The sequence below is a fragment of the Balaenoptera acutorostrata genome, chromosome 14, assembly GCF_949987535.1.
Source record: "Balaenoptera acutorostrata chromosome 14, mBalAcu1.1, whole genome shotgun sequence".
Classification (NCBI taxonomy): Eukaryota; Metazoa; Chordata; class Mammalia; order Artiodactyla; family Balaenopteridae; genus Balaenoptera; species Balaenoptera acutorostrata.
The window spans coordinates 39,482,311-39,497,229 of record NC_080077.1 but is presented as its reverse complement, the minus strand read 5'-3'; the positions used below and the strand labels follow the sequence as shown (position 1 = coordinate 39,497,229).

Sequence of the window (14,919 nt, the reverse complement as noted above, 5' to 3'; positions counted from 1 at the left end):
ATTTTACAAGCTCCCTTTTTACCTTTCTGACTCCTACTTCCTTTCTTGCCACATCAGAAGCAATTTGGTGCTGGTCAGAAGCAATTTGGTGCTAGTCATTAGTTTCTTGTTGAAAATGTAACCTAGACTTGCCTTATTCCAGAAAGTGCAACACTTTGTATTTTCATTTTTCTGGAACACTCTTTCTTTTTAGGTTCAGTTAGAACTCTCACAGATGAATCTCAAGTAAATCTAGGACATGACAACTGTAATCAAAATGTGGAATTGATGTTCTTCTCAGCCCTTTGAAAAATATTTGAATTAAAGTAAATTTTAGATCTCTCTCTTTCACCAAAAGTGGAATTTCAAATAAAGCTATGTAGGGTAGGATATTTTGAATGGAGTTGAGAATATTTGGAAATACAGCAGATCACTGCCAAGTGTTAGTTCTTACTAATCACTTCCAGGTTTAGTCCTCCTGAACTATTCTGGTTTACCTGTCCTTTCCTTCCCTTATCCTGAATTTGGAGATTCTCTGAAAGCACTACTATTTCCTCCCCATCATCTTGCACCAACAATGAAGTAAGTGGGGAGATGTGGGATCTATGTTGTCATAAAATTTAATTGGATATTTGTAAATTAGGGATTGATAGCATTCAAGAATGAACTTCCATGAACTTAAGTTGTATAAATTTTAGTGTTAAATAAGCATGCACAATAAAAGAAGCCAATATTCAAATTATTAAACTGTCATAATAACACTGCAAAAGTATAATAAATTAAAGTAAAAATAATATAAAATATATATTTAAAATACATGCAATAGGTTCTGAGAGGTGACTATGTTCTTTTTAGGCTCCATATATTTTGCCATATCTCCTGAATCACTAATATGACCTCCTAACTGGTCTCACCAAATTCATCTTTGGACCTTGTCAATTCATTTTTCATACATGAACCAGAGACTATTTGACAAAAGCCACTCATATCTTCACCCAAGCCTCTGTTTCACAAATATATGTATGAACCAATATCACAATTTTGACACAGTTTTGGACATATTTACTACCTGTGACAATGGGCAAATATTCACACTTTTCTGAGCCCAACAGTCACCTTTTAAACTCTCTACACTGGTAACATCTGTATGACTCCTGAACAATAAAATGGACAATCTTTAAAATCTATACTCATGAGAAAATTCCATGATTTTAATAAACAAATGGCAAAACGTTTATAATTCATAAAATTATGAATAACATTAATACCAAAAACTACCTACCATATAATTAATGCTGCTTATAGGAAACAAATTAAAAACAGTATGTGGTTCATAACACCAAAAATTGTATATCATTTCATTTTCCTTTGTTATTCATTATGTATGTTTAAAAGATTGCCCATTTACCCTAACTTCTTAGTGTTATTTTATAGCCTGTATGGACTCACTCTTTTAGTATTAATAATAGTGTTACAACTTCCAAAGATTTCTTCTGTATAATTATACTGAATTATTAATTAGTAGTGAAAGATAAAGATGTTAAATCAAAGCTGTAGCAATAACGTTCATTTATCACCTATAGAGGTACTTTAGCCTTGGGCAATGCTAAAAATAACAATTGGGAAAAAAAACTGAGCAAATTGTTAAAGTTAAAATGGCCAAGCGATACTTTCCAGATTTTATTTTCATCTCTTACTTGTTGGTTTGGGTTTGACTGTGGAGAATGAAAGAAAGCAAATGGCATATGATGAATACAAACCATGGAAAAAAAATAACTCTTTAGCATTTGTATTTATTCCTTCTTCATTTTAAGTTCTCATCTTATCTTAAGCTTAATCCATTCTCTCTGAACACTATTTTTTCACTGTCAGCAAATACATTAAACACACTGCTTATTGAAAACCTAAGATGCACAAAATTTTATGTAAAATTTGAAACAATATATATTTGGGACACAAATACATTGCGCTAGTTTCTTCATAATCTCCAAATTCCCATATAACTAAGTGAGATGCTTAACACTTTAGGGTGCAAATTAGAGGAATGTTAACTAAAATTATGAGCTTAGGCAATGACTGGAGTAGAGTACAACGGTTGTATGGGGTAATGTGAAAATAGGGTTTCTTACTCATGAAATATAGTCTATAATTTCTATAAATAATTAGTTATCTCCTGAAATCTATTATATTTTCCTCTGAGAACTGTATTCAAATCCCGACTATCATGATTATCTCAGTTAAAAGAAAGAAATTACTTCACAGGCCTTTTCCTTTGGAATGATTTTTAGTAAGAAATGGGACTCCATTCATGGCGGAGGTAGGTAGGATTTCCATCTTGGGATCAAATGGAGGAGATACAGTGTTTCAAGATGTCAGTTGAGATGGAGACTTAATTTTGTTCATCCTTTTAGGAAAGAACTTCAGAATTTCAAGAGTGTGTACACTCCTTTTTTTTCTCACATGAAATGATGGTTTGATATTTTTGCTTTGATATTATATGTTCTGTTGATCATTCTTCAAGGCAGATTTTAAAAAGTTACATAGTCATATAAGTCTCTGCGGAGCTCTCATGAATGGAAATTATTCCATCTAATACATGAACAGCAGACCGTTTCAGATTTCTGTGATTTTAAAATTTGAGGAAATGTGTTTTGAAAATGAGATTAAACACCTAAAAATAGTACATGATAATCAATGCATGACATAAATTTCCTTGTGAATTATCTGTAAGCTTAGGTCAATCATACTTTAAAAAAATAAAGTATGTCACTCTAGTTTTCCACTGTTAATTTTTACTGAGTATAACTTTTAGTTATTTACAAGAATCAAGAATCTTAGACTTTATGGCACTAAGAGTGCACATACTTCAGTAAAGGTGTGTGTCTGTGTTTGTGCACGTGTGGGTGTGTGCCAACATAACATAAAACTGATACATAGAAGAAAAATCTAAAATAGCACATTTACCTGTTTTTTCTATTGTGATAGCTTTTGCCTGCTTGACAACTTTTTCATCTGTGATAAGAAAAAATATTAACACAAGTGGAAAATTTAAATGTATCAGTACAAAACAGTGACACATTTCAACCTTGATATTTTGTATTTCCTTTGAAATAACACCAATACTGAGACAAACTTAGCTGTTTTCTCAGTAAAACAGCAAGTGATATCTTTTGTCCTTTGCAGCTTTCTTGCCATAAAAGTTTTCCTAATTCAAATGGTCCCCTAACCCCTAACAAAAGTATACTCTATCCTTTGCCTTCACTGTATTTCACTGTATTTATCTACACTGAAGTACACATAAAACATGTATTCCCTTTTCATTATTGAATAAGAATAGGAAGAAACAATTTTTTATCTTTCTTGAGCAAGATACCTCCCTGAGAACCCAGGATTAGCCTGGGAACCCAAGTTTTTATGTCGCAAAGCTGGGGAAGGGCAAAGGTGGTGCATTTATGGGATGTCTTCTGTGTTGTATGTTTTTGTAGACATAGTCAAATAGATTTGGGTCAAAGTAGAGGGATTAGTAAAATTATTCTATATAAAATTAAACTTTTCAAGTATTCAGCAGTGAGAATGAATCAGTTAGTCAAATATCCTAATTAGAAAGTTTCACTGGGAAACAGAATTTAGAGTATGAATGTGATCACTGAAATAAAAGAAAGATGTGGCTAGAGGGCAATGCCTTTGTTATACACTCGGAGACTAAACTCTCTCCTCTCAGTATTTCACCTCAAAAATGGTTGATATTTAGGACAGAAAAGAAAGTAACAGGGTTTACTATTCATTATATCAGGAGTTGTTTCTAAAGTTTTGCTTATGTCAATACAGACTGCTTTTCTCACCTCCCCATAGTCTGGTTCTGCTTTATTTATTTCTATGGTTTCTGTTGTTGGTGTCTCATAGTCTTTAAAGCATAAACAAGTAAAATCAAACTGACTCAAATCCATTGAAAACAGATTGTCTAAAGTAAAATTTTAAAAATATAAGCAAAAAGCTTCCTAAGATACGTTTAAAGAAAGTATGCTTTTACCTTTGTAAAGATTCTGGCCTAACTATATTCACAACATCAGGGAAACAATACAGGACAATATTCTACAGAACAACTGGGGCTTGACACAACCTCAAATTTAAATCCATATTTAATTGGCTCAAATTAAAATTTAAATAAAGTTTCTATTCTTAAATAAAAACTAATTATTAAGCTAGTCTTGGTAATTTCTCTATTTCTCCTTATGAGCAAAGCCCATTGGCTTACCTCTACTTTCTACAAAATGTAGGACCAGGAATAAGAAGATGAAGGGAAGAAGGAAGGATGAAGGGAAGCAGGAGGAAATATTGATTTCCTTTTCTTGGGATTTTTGGAATTCAAGATGATCATGTTTGAATGAGCCATTCTGAATTACAAGTTTTCTAGTGATGTCTTGCCCCAAACAGATCAAAACAAAATGAAATATAGAGACCATTCATCTGAATGCTGGCAAAGATGGTCTTTGTGCTAAGCTAAGTCTCTGATGGGAAGGATCACGAGCTATGTAGTTATATCTGGCGGGTCAAGTTCTCAGCATGAACTATGAATCATCCTTAATAACTTTAGATTTGACTCTAAGCTCATCATCCTGTTAAAACTAGAACATTGAGAGACAATTTGATACTATTGTACAAGTAACACCTGCAAAATACCTGGTTTACCATGAGAAACAGTCTTTTCTGGTTTCACTATGTCTTGTTCTGAAAATAACAAAAAGAAAATCTTTTCATATATTTAGAAGCTTTATAAATTAACATATGGCGTATTTTCTCTGTGACATGGTCCAGTGTTTTGTTTAGTAGAAAGAAATTGACAGATTTTTACAAATGTGTTCATGGAGAAAAACCGTTCCTTAATTTTCATTTCATTTCATGTAGTTTAAATAAAAAACTTAAAGGTTTTGGTTGCATGAAAACAATATACAAAGAATTCTTATTTACATTTAAGCACCTATAATTTCCAAAGCATAGCCTGTAATAAAGTATAAATACTGAGGCATAGATTGCAAATATATATTATTAAAGATATTTAAGTTTTTTGTAAAAATTCTATATCAACTTTATAGATAAAATTAAGATACATACTGTGTATTTGAGCTTTTTCGGATGAAGCTAGAAAATAAACATTCATAATTATAAAAATTTCAATTAAATCACCTGCAAAATTGTTGCATTTAATAATAATAAATGAAAGTTTTAAATATTACTAGGCCTAAATAGAAGTTTTAAATGGTATTGGGTTTCTGATTAAAAAAAAAAAAGAGGTAAAATGCAAAGTGTTCATATCTGGTAACACATACTCATCTGCAGCAAATAAATGTACTCAGGAAAATAAATAATAAGATAGTAGTTAGGCATTTTTAAGCCTTGATACATTAAAAAGACACATTATTTACAAGAAAAACTAGACTCAAGCTTATGATCAGTTGTCAGGTAAGCTCTGGTAAGAATTAAAGGAATAAGATAGTATTGTATATACATCTAGACTTGGATTCTTGAATTTGTTTTTATTTAAGAATCCTGCTACATAATTTTTTATAATGAAGAAATAGCATCCATAGAGCCTGAGGGTTTTGTTGACTTGCCTCAGGTGAGTAACTAGTTGGTACCAGAACTAGGACTTACACATTAAATAGCAGTGTAAACTTGGAAAGATTGCCCTTATTTTAGATCAATGTTGCCTCTTAATAAAATGATTGTTAGTCTGGGACAATCTCTGAACTGTGAACAATTGAACAATTGAACTGTTTCCACAGATATGAAATATGGGTAATAATTGTCATGTTGCATGTCTCTCCTAGTGATGGGATGAAAATGGAATCTTACGCTATTCCTCAGCTCTAGCAGATGCTTGGTAAGTTCTTGTCCTCTTTCCCTTCGAATCGCAGTAGCCTATGATTTCATGATTTTATAACTCTGGTGTGTTATCAAAAATAAACCCACAGATTAAACATGATTATACTAGGCTTTGAAGAACTACAGGAAATGTCTCCTGAAACCTGGAGTCTCTGCTGAGGTTCATTTAAAGCCATATTCTAGATGTTTTTGCCTATGGAATATCCCCATTCTCACCTAATCCAGTACTGTGAAACCATATTGGGCAATGGAGTAGGGAAAATAATGAGGATCTGGGAGACTCTGTGTAACTCCCCATTGGTGGGTAGTAAGCCTTTTTTAGTACTAAAATAACAGCAACATTAGCTCTGTAACTAAGAATAAAAATATTGTTACCTGGTTTTGCTTCCTTTTTAACTTGTGACTCTGAAGGGGAAAACAAAAGATAGAAATTTTTAAATCTGAAAAAATAAACTAGAGCACAAATTCATTTTTGGACATATTTTATTTCATTTACCATAATTTGAAAAAGCAGAATTTTAGTAAAAATTATTTTAGTTTCCTACTGGCTTGTCAGTACTGGACTACTAAACACACAGTAGTTAAAATCATGATATGTACTTGTCTGTCACTAAGTTATTGCTACTGCTAATGGATTTCAACCTGAATTTTCTGTTTTTCTCAAGATTATTGTTGTGGAGAATAGTCCTAATGTCCACATAAGATAAATGACTTGATGATAGGAGTTGGAAGAGTTTTTCTTAAATATATGTAATTGTGATTCAGAAATTTAGACCGTGTTATGGCTTGAATTGTGTGCCACAAAAAAATATTTGAAGTCCTAATAGAAAATAACTCAGAATGTGACCTTATTTGGAAATAGGATTATTTGCAGATGTGATTAGTTAAGGTAAAATGAGGCCATACTGGAGTAGGGTGGGCCCTTAATCCAATCTGACTGGTGTCCTTATAAGAAGAAGAAAAAAGACACAGATAGAGACACACCAGAGAAGATGGCTGTGTAATGATGGAGGCAGAGGTTGGAGTGAGCCAACTACAAGCCAAGGAACACCAAGGACTGCTGACAAACACCAGAAGCTAGAAGAGATAAGGAAACATTGTCCTCTACAGGTTTCAAAGGGAGTGTGGCTCTGCTTCTATCTTGACTTTGGACTTCCATCCTCTAGAACTGTGAAAAAATCAATTTTTGTTGTTTTAAGCTATAATAGTTAAGGTGTGGTTATATGGGGGTAGAGAGGATCCTTAATCCAGTAGGACTGGTGTCCTTAAAGAAGAGAAAAGATACAGAGATAAAGACAATGGGAGAAGAGGTTCATGTGATGACAGAGGCTGAGATTAGAGAGATGCCTCTTCAAGCCTAGGAACACCAAGGACTGCTCACAAACACCAGAAGCCAAAAGAGGCAAGGAAGGATTCTTCCCTACACCTTACAAGGGAAACATGCCCTGCTGACACTTTGATTTCGAATGTCTAGTTTCCAGAACTGTGAGAGAATAAATTTCTGTTGTTTTTAGCCACCTAGTTTCTGGTATTTTATTACAGCAGCCCCATAACACCAATACAGTTGGGAGACATATGAATCAAAATTTTAACTGTTTTGAAAATCATTGCTGTGTTTTCTTTTAAAAAACTGCTGCCTGCTATGGCCCTCAGAAATGTTCATCTGACTCAGGAGCCCCCAAAAAATAGAAGAGTGTGGGCAGCTTTTCTTCTGACAGAATGCCTGTGTTCTATAGTAATCAGCGAAAAATAGTCATTTGTTTCTTCTGAACTATATAAATTTCTCAGCGGTTTCACTTTGTAAATAGGTTTTTTTTCTAGGAACAGGTAGTATAGATAAACATATGTTACATTTGTTTTATTTTAAAAAGTTGTTCAAGAATAAAATTTTAGTATAATATTTGCACTAGAACACATTTGCAAAAAAGTATGCTATTCATTATAAATATGGAATGAAATGTACATACCTGGCTTATCTTCTTTTTTTATTTGTGGCTCTAAAAATGAGTAAACATTAGTAATAACGATTATATGAAAGTATTTATTTCCTGTACTCATGCATATTTCTGTTACATATTATTGTTCTTTAATCTTCCATATTAACTTTCTTCTTATGATTGCAGCAGATTAATACACACACAAGTAAAGGTTCCTCATTATCAATCACAATAAGAATTTTTGAGAAAAATTGGAAACATGAACTAAGATTTTTAATGAGAAGTTAATGAAATCATACCCAGTGAAAGAAGGATAAAGGAAAATATCAGCATAGCAAATTCTCAGAAACACAAGTAAGATAACCAGCACATTATCTGCACAAAATAGTTAAGCCTTTGACTTTATGCAAAACACTCAACAATAGAATCAGAGGATGAGTAAAGCAGGCATTTAAGATTTGTTTTTTGTTTTTGGCATGTATAACATACGTGGAGACCTGGGCTTGACTTCTTTGCCTAGAAAAAGTTTAAAAATTATTAAAAACTGAGTCATTCCACTGTTATTGGATCAACATTGTATATGGTAGAATATTATATATTTGAAAATCAAACACTATAGACCCCAACCATCTTTCTTTATTGAAATTTTTACAGGATATGTAATTTAATGTCCAAGCCAAGTTACTAATTGAAAAATCATTTAAAACAATAACAGTTTAATTTCATTGCACCATTAAAAAATTTGCTCACAAACTCTTGTGCAATGTTAACTGTTTAATCTAATGTTAAGATGGAACATACAATTTTATTTTGAGAATTACTTTTAGCCTTTCATTATCCAAGATGAAAAATTCAAGACTACTGCTTTCATTTCCATTAACATTATCAACATGTTATCTGTCCCAGTATAATATATTAACTAGCGACTGCTGCTGAATCTGGAATTCTTGATGACCCAAAATATACCATATGCTTTTATTGCATATTGGATTCCTAGTTCAGGGGTTGGCAAATTTTCTGTGAAAGTTCAGATATATATATTTTTTGACTTTGGAGCCATATGATCTCTGTCGCAATTATTCAGCTCTGTTGTTGTAGCACAGAGCAGCCATAAGCATTATGTGAATGAATGGAAATTGCTGTGTTCCAATAAAACTTTACTTACAGAAGCTGGTGGCCAGTCTGCAGGCCATGGTTTGCCAACATCTGCCCTATCCACAGTAAATTTTAACTTTCTTTCTTTTTTATCTCAACAAAGATTTTAACAGTAAACAAAGCACCTTTCTTTGATTCTGAATTCCTTTATTAATAACATCCAATACCTTTCCATAACTGCTCTACTATAATTCTTAAGAATGTTACCTTTACTTGTTTTTTCCATTTATTGACTCCCATTTAATCATTAATTCACTATCATCTAGCTTCTATTCCCAACATTATATTTATCAGGCATCTCTGGTCACTAATTCCCCCTTACTTTCCAGTATCAATGAACATACGTAACTATGTTGATCACTTTCTTCTTTTTAAATTCCTATTCATTTGGCTTCTGGGAAGGATCTACATAACATACTCTACTGTAATAAGATAAACATTTATACTATCCTCTTCATTGTCAAAAGTGTCCTAGTGACTTTCACTTTTAGCTAAATAAAATAGCAAGCACTTGATTAGTTTTCACACTTGAAACTATAGGAAATAGAAAAAACTATATAAAACATGGTTTTAAAGATATTGGACATCAGACAATAAAGGACAGTGATTTTTAAGTAATGAAAAACAAATGAGGTGTGCTCTATGATTATCCCAGCTTAATTCCTTGAGAGAACTGCAGGCTGTTAATGCAGGAATAGAGCTGATTTGATGAGATCGAACTGGGAGTCTTGAGAGACCAAGATAGCTAGAGATCAGTGGTCAGAGTAATATAAAGTAGGAAGCTAAAGAGATTAGAAAGAGGGAGAAAAAAAGATTAAAAAAAGTTTGGGGAATTTGTGGAAGGCTCCCTCAAGTCTTCAGATGAGCACTGCCAGCCTATGCGCACAACAAAACTACTTAAGGCAGAGAAAGAAATAGTAATAATACTGTAGCAGTTTATAGTAAGTGTTGAAGTTGGGTAGTGTCAGTCCTCCAGCTTTCTTTTTTTTTCAGTTTTGTGTTGGCTATTCTGGGTGTTTTCCCAATCCATGTAAACTTTAGAATCACTTAGTCAACATCCACAAAATAACTTGCTGAGATTCTGATGGAAATTACATTGTATCTATAGATCAAGTTGGGTAGAACTGACATCTTAATGTTGAATCTTCTACTTCACAAACATAGAATATCTCGCCATTTATGTAGAGATTTTTATTTCTTGATTCTTTTTTTATCAGAGTTTTCTTCCCTTCACTTTTCATTTGGCTAATTTCTATTTAGGGCTCAGCTATCTCTTCCTCAGAAAGCATTTTCTGATATGGTTGGAAAACTTTTCCCCTTTATGTGCCAACATTATTTTTTTGATATCTTGATCATTGTTTTTTGATATCTTATTCACAATATACTGTAAATATTAACTTAAGTGAATACCTTCCCTTCTAGACTGTGAGATATTTGAGAACAGAGATCATGTTTATCCATCATTGAATCCAGAGAGCTGGTGCAATACATAGTTACGTGATAGGCACTCAATTATTGTTTGTTCATTAGATAAATAAATGAAATAATTAATGAAAACAAGAGAAGGTAAATAAATGGAGAAGTTGAGTCAATGAATGTAGGAGAATATGTGAATTCAGAAATTACATTAGAACACAAAAAAATGTTAAAATTACTACAGGCTTTCTTTGACTTGACATGACTATTCACCTCTCAGCTCTCTGGTACCCAGACAAAGATAAAATGTGCAATCAGTTATACAATTCACACTGTTTTAAGTTGTAAGCAAATAAGCTGTTTAAGAGAAGCAAAACAATTCTTGGTAATATTACCTGAGATAAATTTGTTTTATGGATTCTCAGAAAAAAAAAAAACTATAATGCAGTATAATGTAGCAGATAACATCTTCAACAATATCCCTACCCTAATTATGTAACAGTTTTCATAGGACTCTACCTACTGCTCTCAACATGGACCAAGCACAGTTCAATAAGAGGACACACACACACACACACACACACACACACACAAATTGTGTACAAATATAAGGATGTTCAATTATGCTCTTCAAACCCAACCAGGTTAAGAAAATCTTGACTTAAAAGTTCTGCTAATTCCTACAATCAGGTTGTGATAGATACTGGACAACTATCTATTCCCACAAAGCTGTTCAATAATGAAATCTGGGTTTCAGAGCTGGTTCTTCATGTGCCCTCCCATATATACTTATTTCCAAGTTCAATTTCAATTGCAGTCCTCTAACAACTGTCTAATTATTCTGCTGTTTTCCTGTATTCTGTGCTATGGTTTTAATGTGTCCCCCTATAAGAAATGTTGCAGTCCTAATACTCAGTACCACATAAATGTGACCTTATTTGGAAATAGGGTCTTTGCAGATATAATTAGGTTACATGAAGTCATTAGGCTGGGCCCTAACCCAGTATGACTGGTGTCCCTATAAAAGGAGGAGAAGAGACACAGAAATGGACATGCATAGAGGGAAGATGATGTGAAGATACAGGGAGAATACCATGTGATGACAAAGGCAGAGATTGGAATGATTCACCTAGAAGCCAAGGAACACCAAGAATTTCCAGCAAGACCAGAAGCTGAGAGAAAGGCATGGAACAGATTCTCTTCCAGAACCCTCAAAGAGAACATAGTCCTGCCTAAACCTTGATTTTGGACTTCTGGTCTAAAGAACTGTGAGAGAATAATTTTATGTTTTAAGCCACTCATTTTCTGGCATTGTTACCACAGCCCTAGGAAACAATACAATACTTTAATCCAATCCACCACTGTTTCTCTTTGAAATTACCAAGAACATCCAAACTGGTCATGCAAACACAGGCTTTTTTCCATCGTTCTCTCAATTCTGAAGCCAGAGAGATTTTCTAGGATGCCTGTCTGGTTATTTCAGATATCATATCTCAGTGTAAATCACGTACTGCCTTTATTAACTCCAGCTGCCTCTGCCTGCTCTATAAGGCTACTGATGAATCTAATTGTTTCATATCTCATCACCCTCTTCTGTACTATTTTGTGCTCTATGTTCAAGTTATACTGAAGTATTGTATTTCTAAAAACCATCTTAAGGTCTCTTTTTCTTCTGGGATGTCTTAAATGTTTATCTCTCTGTCTAGAACATTCTTCCTCCTTCTTCATCTGGTTAAATCCCATTTAGTATTCAGACTAGCTCTGGGGTCTGTGGTGAAGTTGGGTGCTCACTTCACTCTCCTTCTCCCATGAGGATGGTGTCTTTTTCTGAGCTGGGCTGCCTGGGCTTGGGGAAGGGGAATGGCAGGAATGCAGATCTATTTTCCCTACTCTCCTCAGTGTGTCTTTACTTATTTCTTTGCTTCATCCAGGTGTTTTAAGACCTCACCTGGAATCCCTGACTCTTGTGAAGGTATTTTCATGTGCAAAGAGTTGTTCAAATTGATATGTCTTGGGAGGAAATGAACATTGGACATTCCTATATCACCATCTTGCTAATGTCGGTCCTAGATATTCTTTAGCTCTTTTATATTCCTAGTTTCATGATCTCATACATTCAGTTATGAGAGTATATAATATCAGTTTAAAATCCGATGAAACTTCACAGGCAAACATATCTGCAGATATATGAATGAATAAAGTGCATGTAAATGTCTGTTTATACATGGTCTAAGACTATATATTTCCTAAGGTCCATATTTAGGCTGCAATAAGCATAAGGACAAGTGTAGAATGTTTGTTGGAGGAGAATTCTGCTAAGGCAGTAGTTCTCAAACAGCAGCATCACCTGGGAACTTAAAAATGTAAATTCTTAGCCCCATCCCTGACCTTCAGAATCATAAACTCTAGGCATGGGCCAGCCCACCAGGTATATCTGACACATGTTGAAATTTGAGAACCACTGTTTGATAACCATGACATTTGTTAACAGCATTCATTTAACAAAAAACTATGGTTATTTTTTACAATTCTGAGTTCCATCTAATCGCGTATGTCATATTTCAGCAAATATGGCTTAATTAAAATCAGAGAAAGCCTTCAATCTACTGAGACATAAATGGATAAAGCTAAAAACAGAACATGCTTATGTTGATTATAGGGTGTCAACTTTTCAATATAGATGACAGTAATAGTATATTCAGATGTTTGTGACTGAGATCTGTAAAGTATGTGATGTGAAATCTAATTTATATAACACAAGAATATTTTATTTTTACAAAGGAAACCAAATCATTGTAACATTGATGTTCTCATGGAAGTGATAATTGGCTCCACATTCACAGAATACATTTCAATAGTAAGTAGCAATATAATAAGTATATACATACATAAATATATTTGTTCATTTTACTTATGGAGATTTTAGTTTTTTCTGTTTCTATTATAGCTTTTGTACTTCCTGTATTTTCTAAATATTTTGAATTGTATTAAAACAAAATGTCAATGCAGTATTTCCCATTTCTACCCTTACAATGCATAGACTTAAAAGAATAAATGGTCATAGTCAACAAATAAAAAAAAGTAAAAGGAAAAAAATTAAGAGCCAAAATATTCTAAAATATTAGACACATGAATGATAAAAATCATAGCACTTTAAAATTATATACATAAAAGAATAAATAGCCTATCTACATCTATATATATTAAGGAATTTTGAAACTAACATCAGACAAAATTAATAAAATTTTGACCTATACAATCAGAAACTACTTATTTCATAGCACACTGCAACAAGCAGTAGATAAAAATATCTTAAGTAAGTGTTGGGTCAAATTCTCATTCAGACACTCATTTACTGTGGAACCTTGACATGGCCATTTAACTTGTTTTGTTCTCCTCTTCCAAAATGAAAATAAATGTAAGAAGTTAGATTACGTGATTTTTAAGATCTCATCCAGATCCAAAATAATGTATTTACACTAAATATTAATTTAAATCTAAATAGTAAGTCATTTAAAAGGGAGACACAGTGTAGATAATCAACCTGAAATGTTGCAGCGTTAATTCCTCTTAGTTTTATTGCTCTTTAGTAAGTCTGTTTACTCAATTCCCGATAGATTTTCTGCTGTGGAAGCACATTTTTAGGTCTAAGGCAGATTAACAAACTTTGTTTTTAAGACCTGTGAGTCTGTTTCAGATATATTTCTTTACACAGATATTTAGTACAGAGCAGAAGATGGCTCTGTTGTAGATGTATATCTTAGCCAAAAGAACTACCTAACAGGCACTTTACCTTTTAAATTGACTTGGAGATTAATATCTAAACTTTGTGCCATACATATTGAATAAGCAATCCATTTGGAGGAAGCAAGGAAATATTATAAGGACTTTTATGGAATGCCTGCATCAGTTCAAAGATCATACCACATTTTACTAGAAGCCATTATTACTCAGCTACATGTTTCATGAAGTTTTCTAACCTTTTAATTATCAAAATTAAAATGGAAAAGTATAAATGTTAAATATATAAAATACGTTATAAAACTCTAAACGGTAATCTTTCCTGATTTGTATATGAATTTGAGTAAAAAAAAAAGTTCTTTTTCCTATAGAGGCAATGTACTGTATAAAGTTATTGGTTGAAACAATTATATATTATTATTTATCTAATGTTCACAAATATATAGTTAGAGACAATGAAAACTTATGTGAGAATTAGCATTATTTATGTAGTGCTGGAAATCAGGGAAATAAAATATAATTAAGGCTTTGAAAATTAGCTTTTAGTCTTCTAGAAACCATTTGGTAAGCAAGAATTGCCTCTAACAATTGGAACTAAATTTCTGGAAGAAATTTACTTCATATTATAATAGAGAGAAATGCAGTCTGAAAGATAAGAAGTAAAAAATATTGTTCATGGCATCCTTTAAATTTAAAAGCAGCAATACTTTGGCAGTATATTGAGATAGTGTTTGGAAAGTTCTTCAGGGTCTACGGTGGTTATGCAGCTTCCTGGTTACATGAACCCAGTGAAATTTATATACAGAAA

At 32.9% G+C, this 14,919-nt stretch overlaps 1 protein-coding gene across 13 annotated transcripts in view; it reads right to left on the bottom strand.

Moving 5' to 3' along the window:
- The window catches only part of TRDN (triadin), a 367,278-nt gene that overhangs the window by 29,418 nt on the left and 322,941 nt on the right, over positions 1 to 14,919 (bottom strand). For 11 of the 13 annotated variants that reach the window (XM_057527820.1, XM_057527823.1, XM_057527818.1 and 8 more), the window contains 7 exons: positions 8,289 to 8,315; positions 7,830 to 7,859; positions 6,238 to 6,267; positions 5,092 to 5,118; positions 4,660 to 4,707; positions 2,944 to 2,991; positions 1,677 to 1,694 (listed from right to left, as the gene is read on the bottom strand). In XM_057527820.1, coding sequence (XP_057383803.1) covers positions 1,677 to 1,694; positions 2,944 to 2,991; positions 4,660 to 4,707; positions 5,092 to 5,118; positions 6,238 to 6,267; positions 7,830 to 7,859; positions 8,289 to 8,315 — 228 coding nt within the window. Of the gene's footprint in view, positions 1 to 1,676; positions 1,699 to 2,943; positions 2,992 to 4,659; positions 4,708 to 5,091; positions 5,119 to 6,237; positions 6,268 to 7,829; positions 7,860 to 8,288; positions 8,316 to 14,919 lie in introns of all 13 variants that reach the window. The other 2 variants (XR_009005184.1, XM_057527815.1) reach the window with 2 other exon arrangements.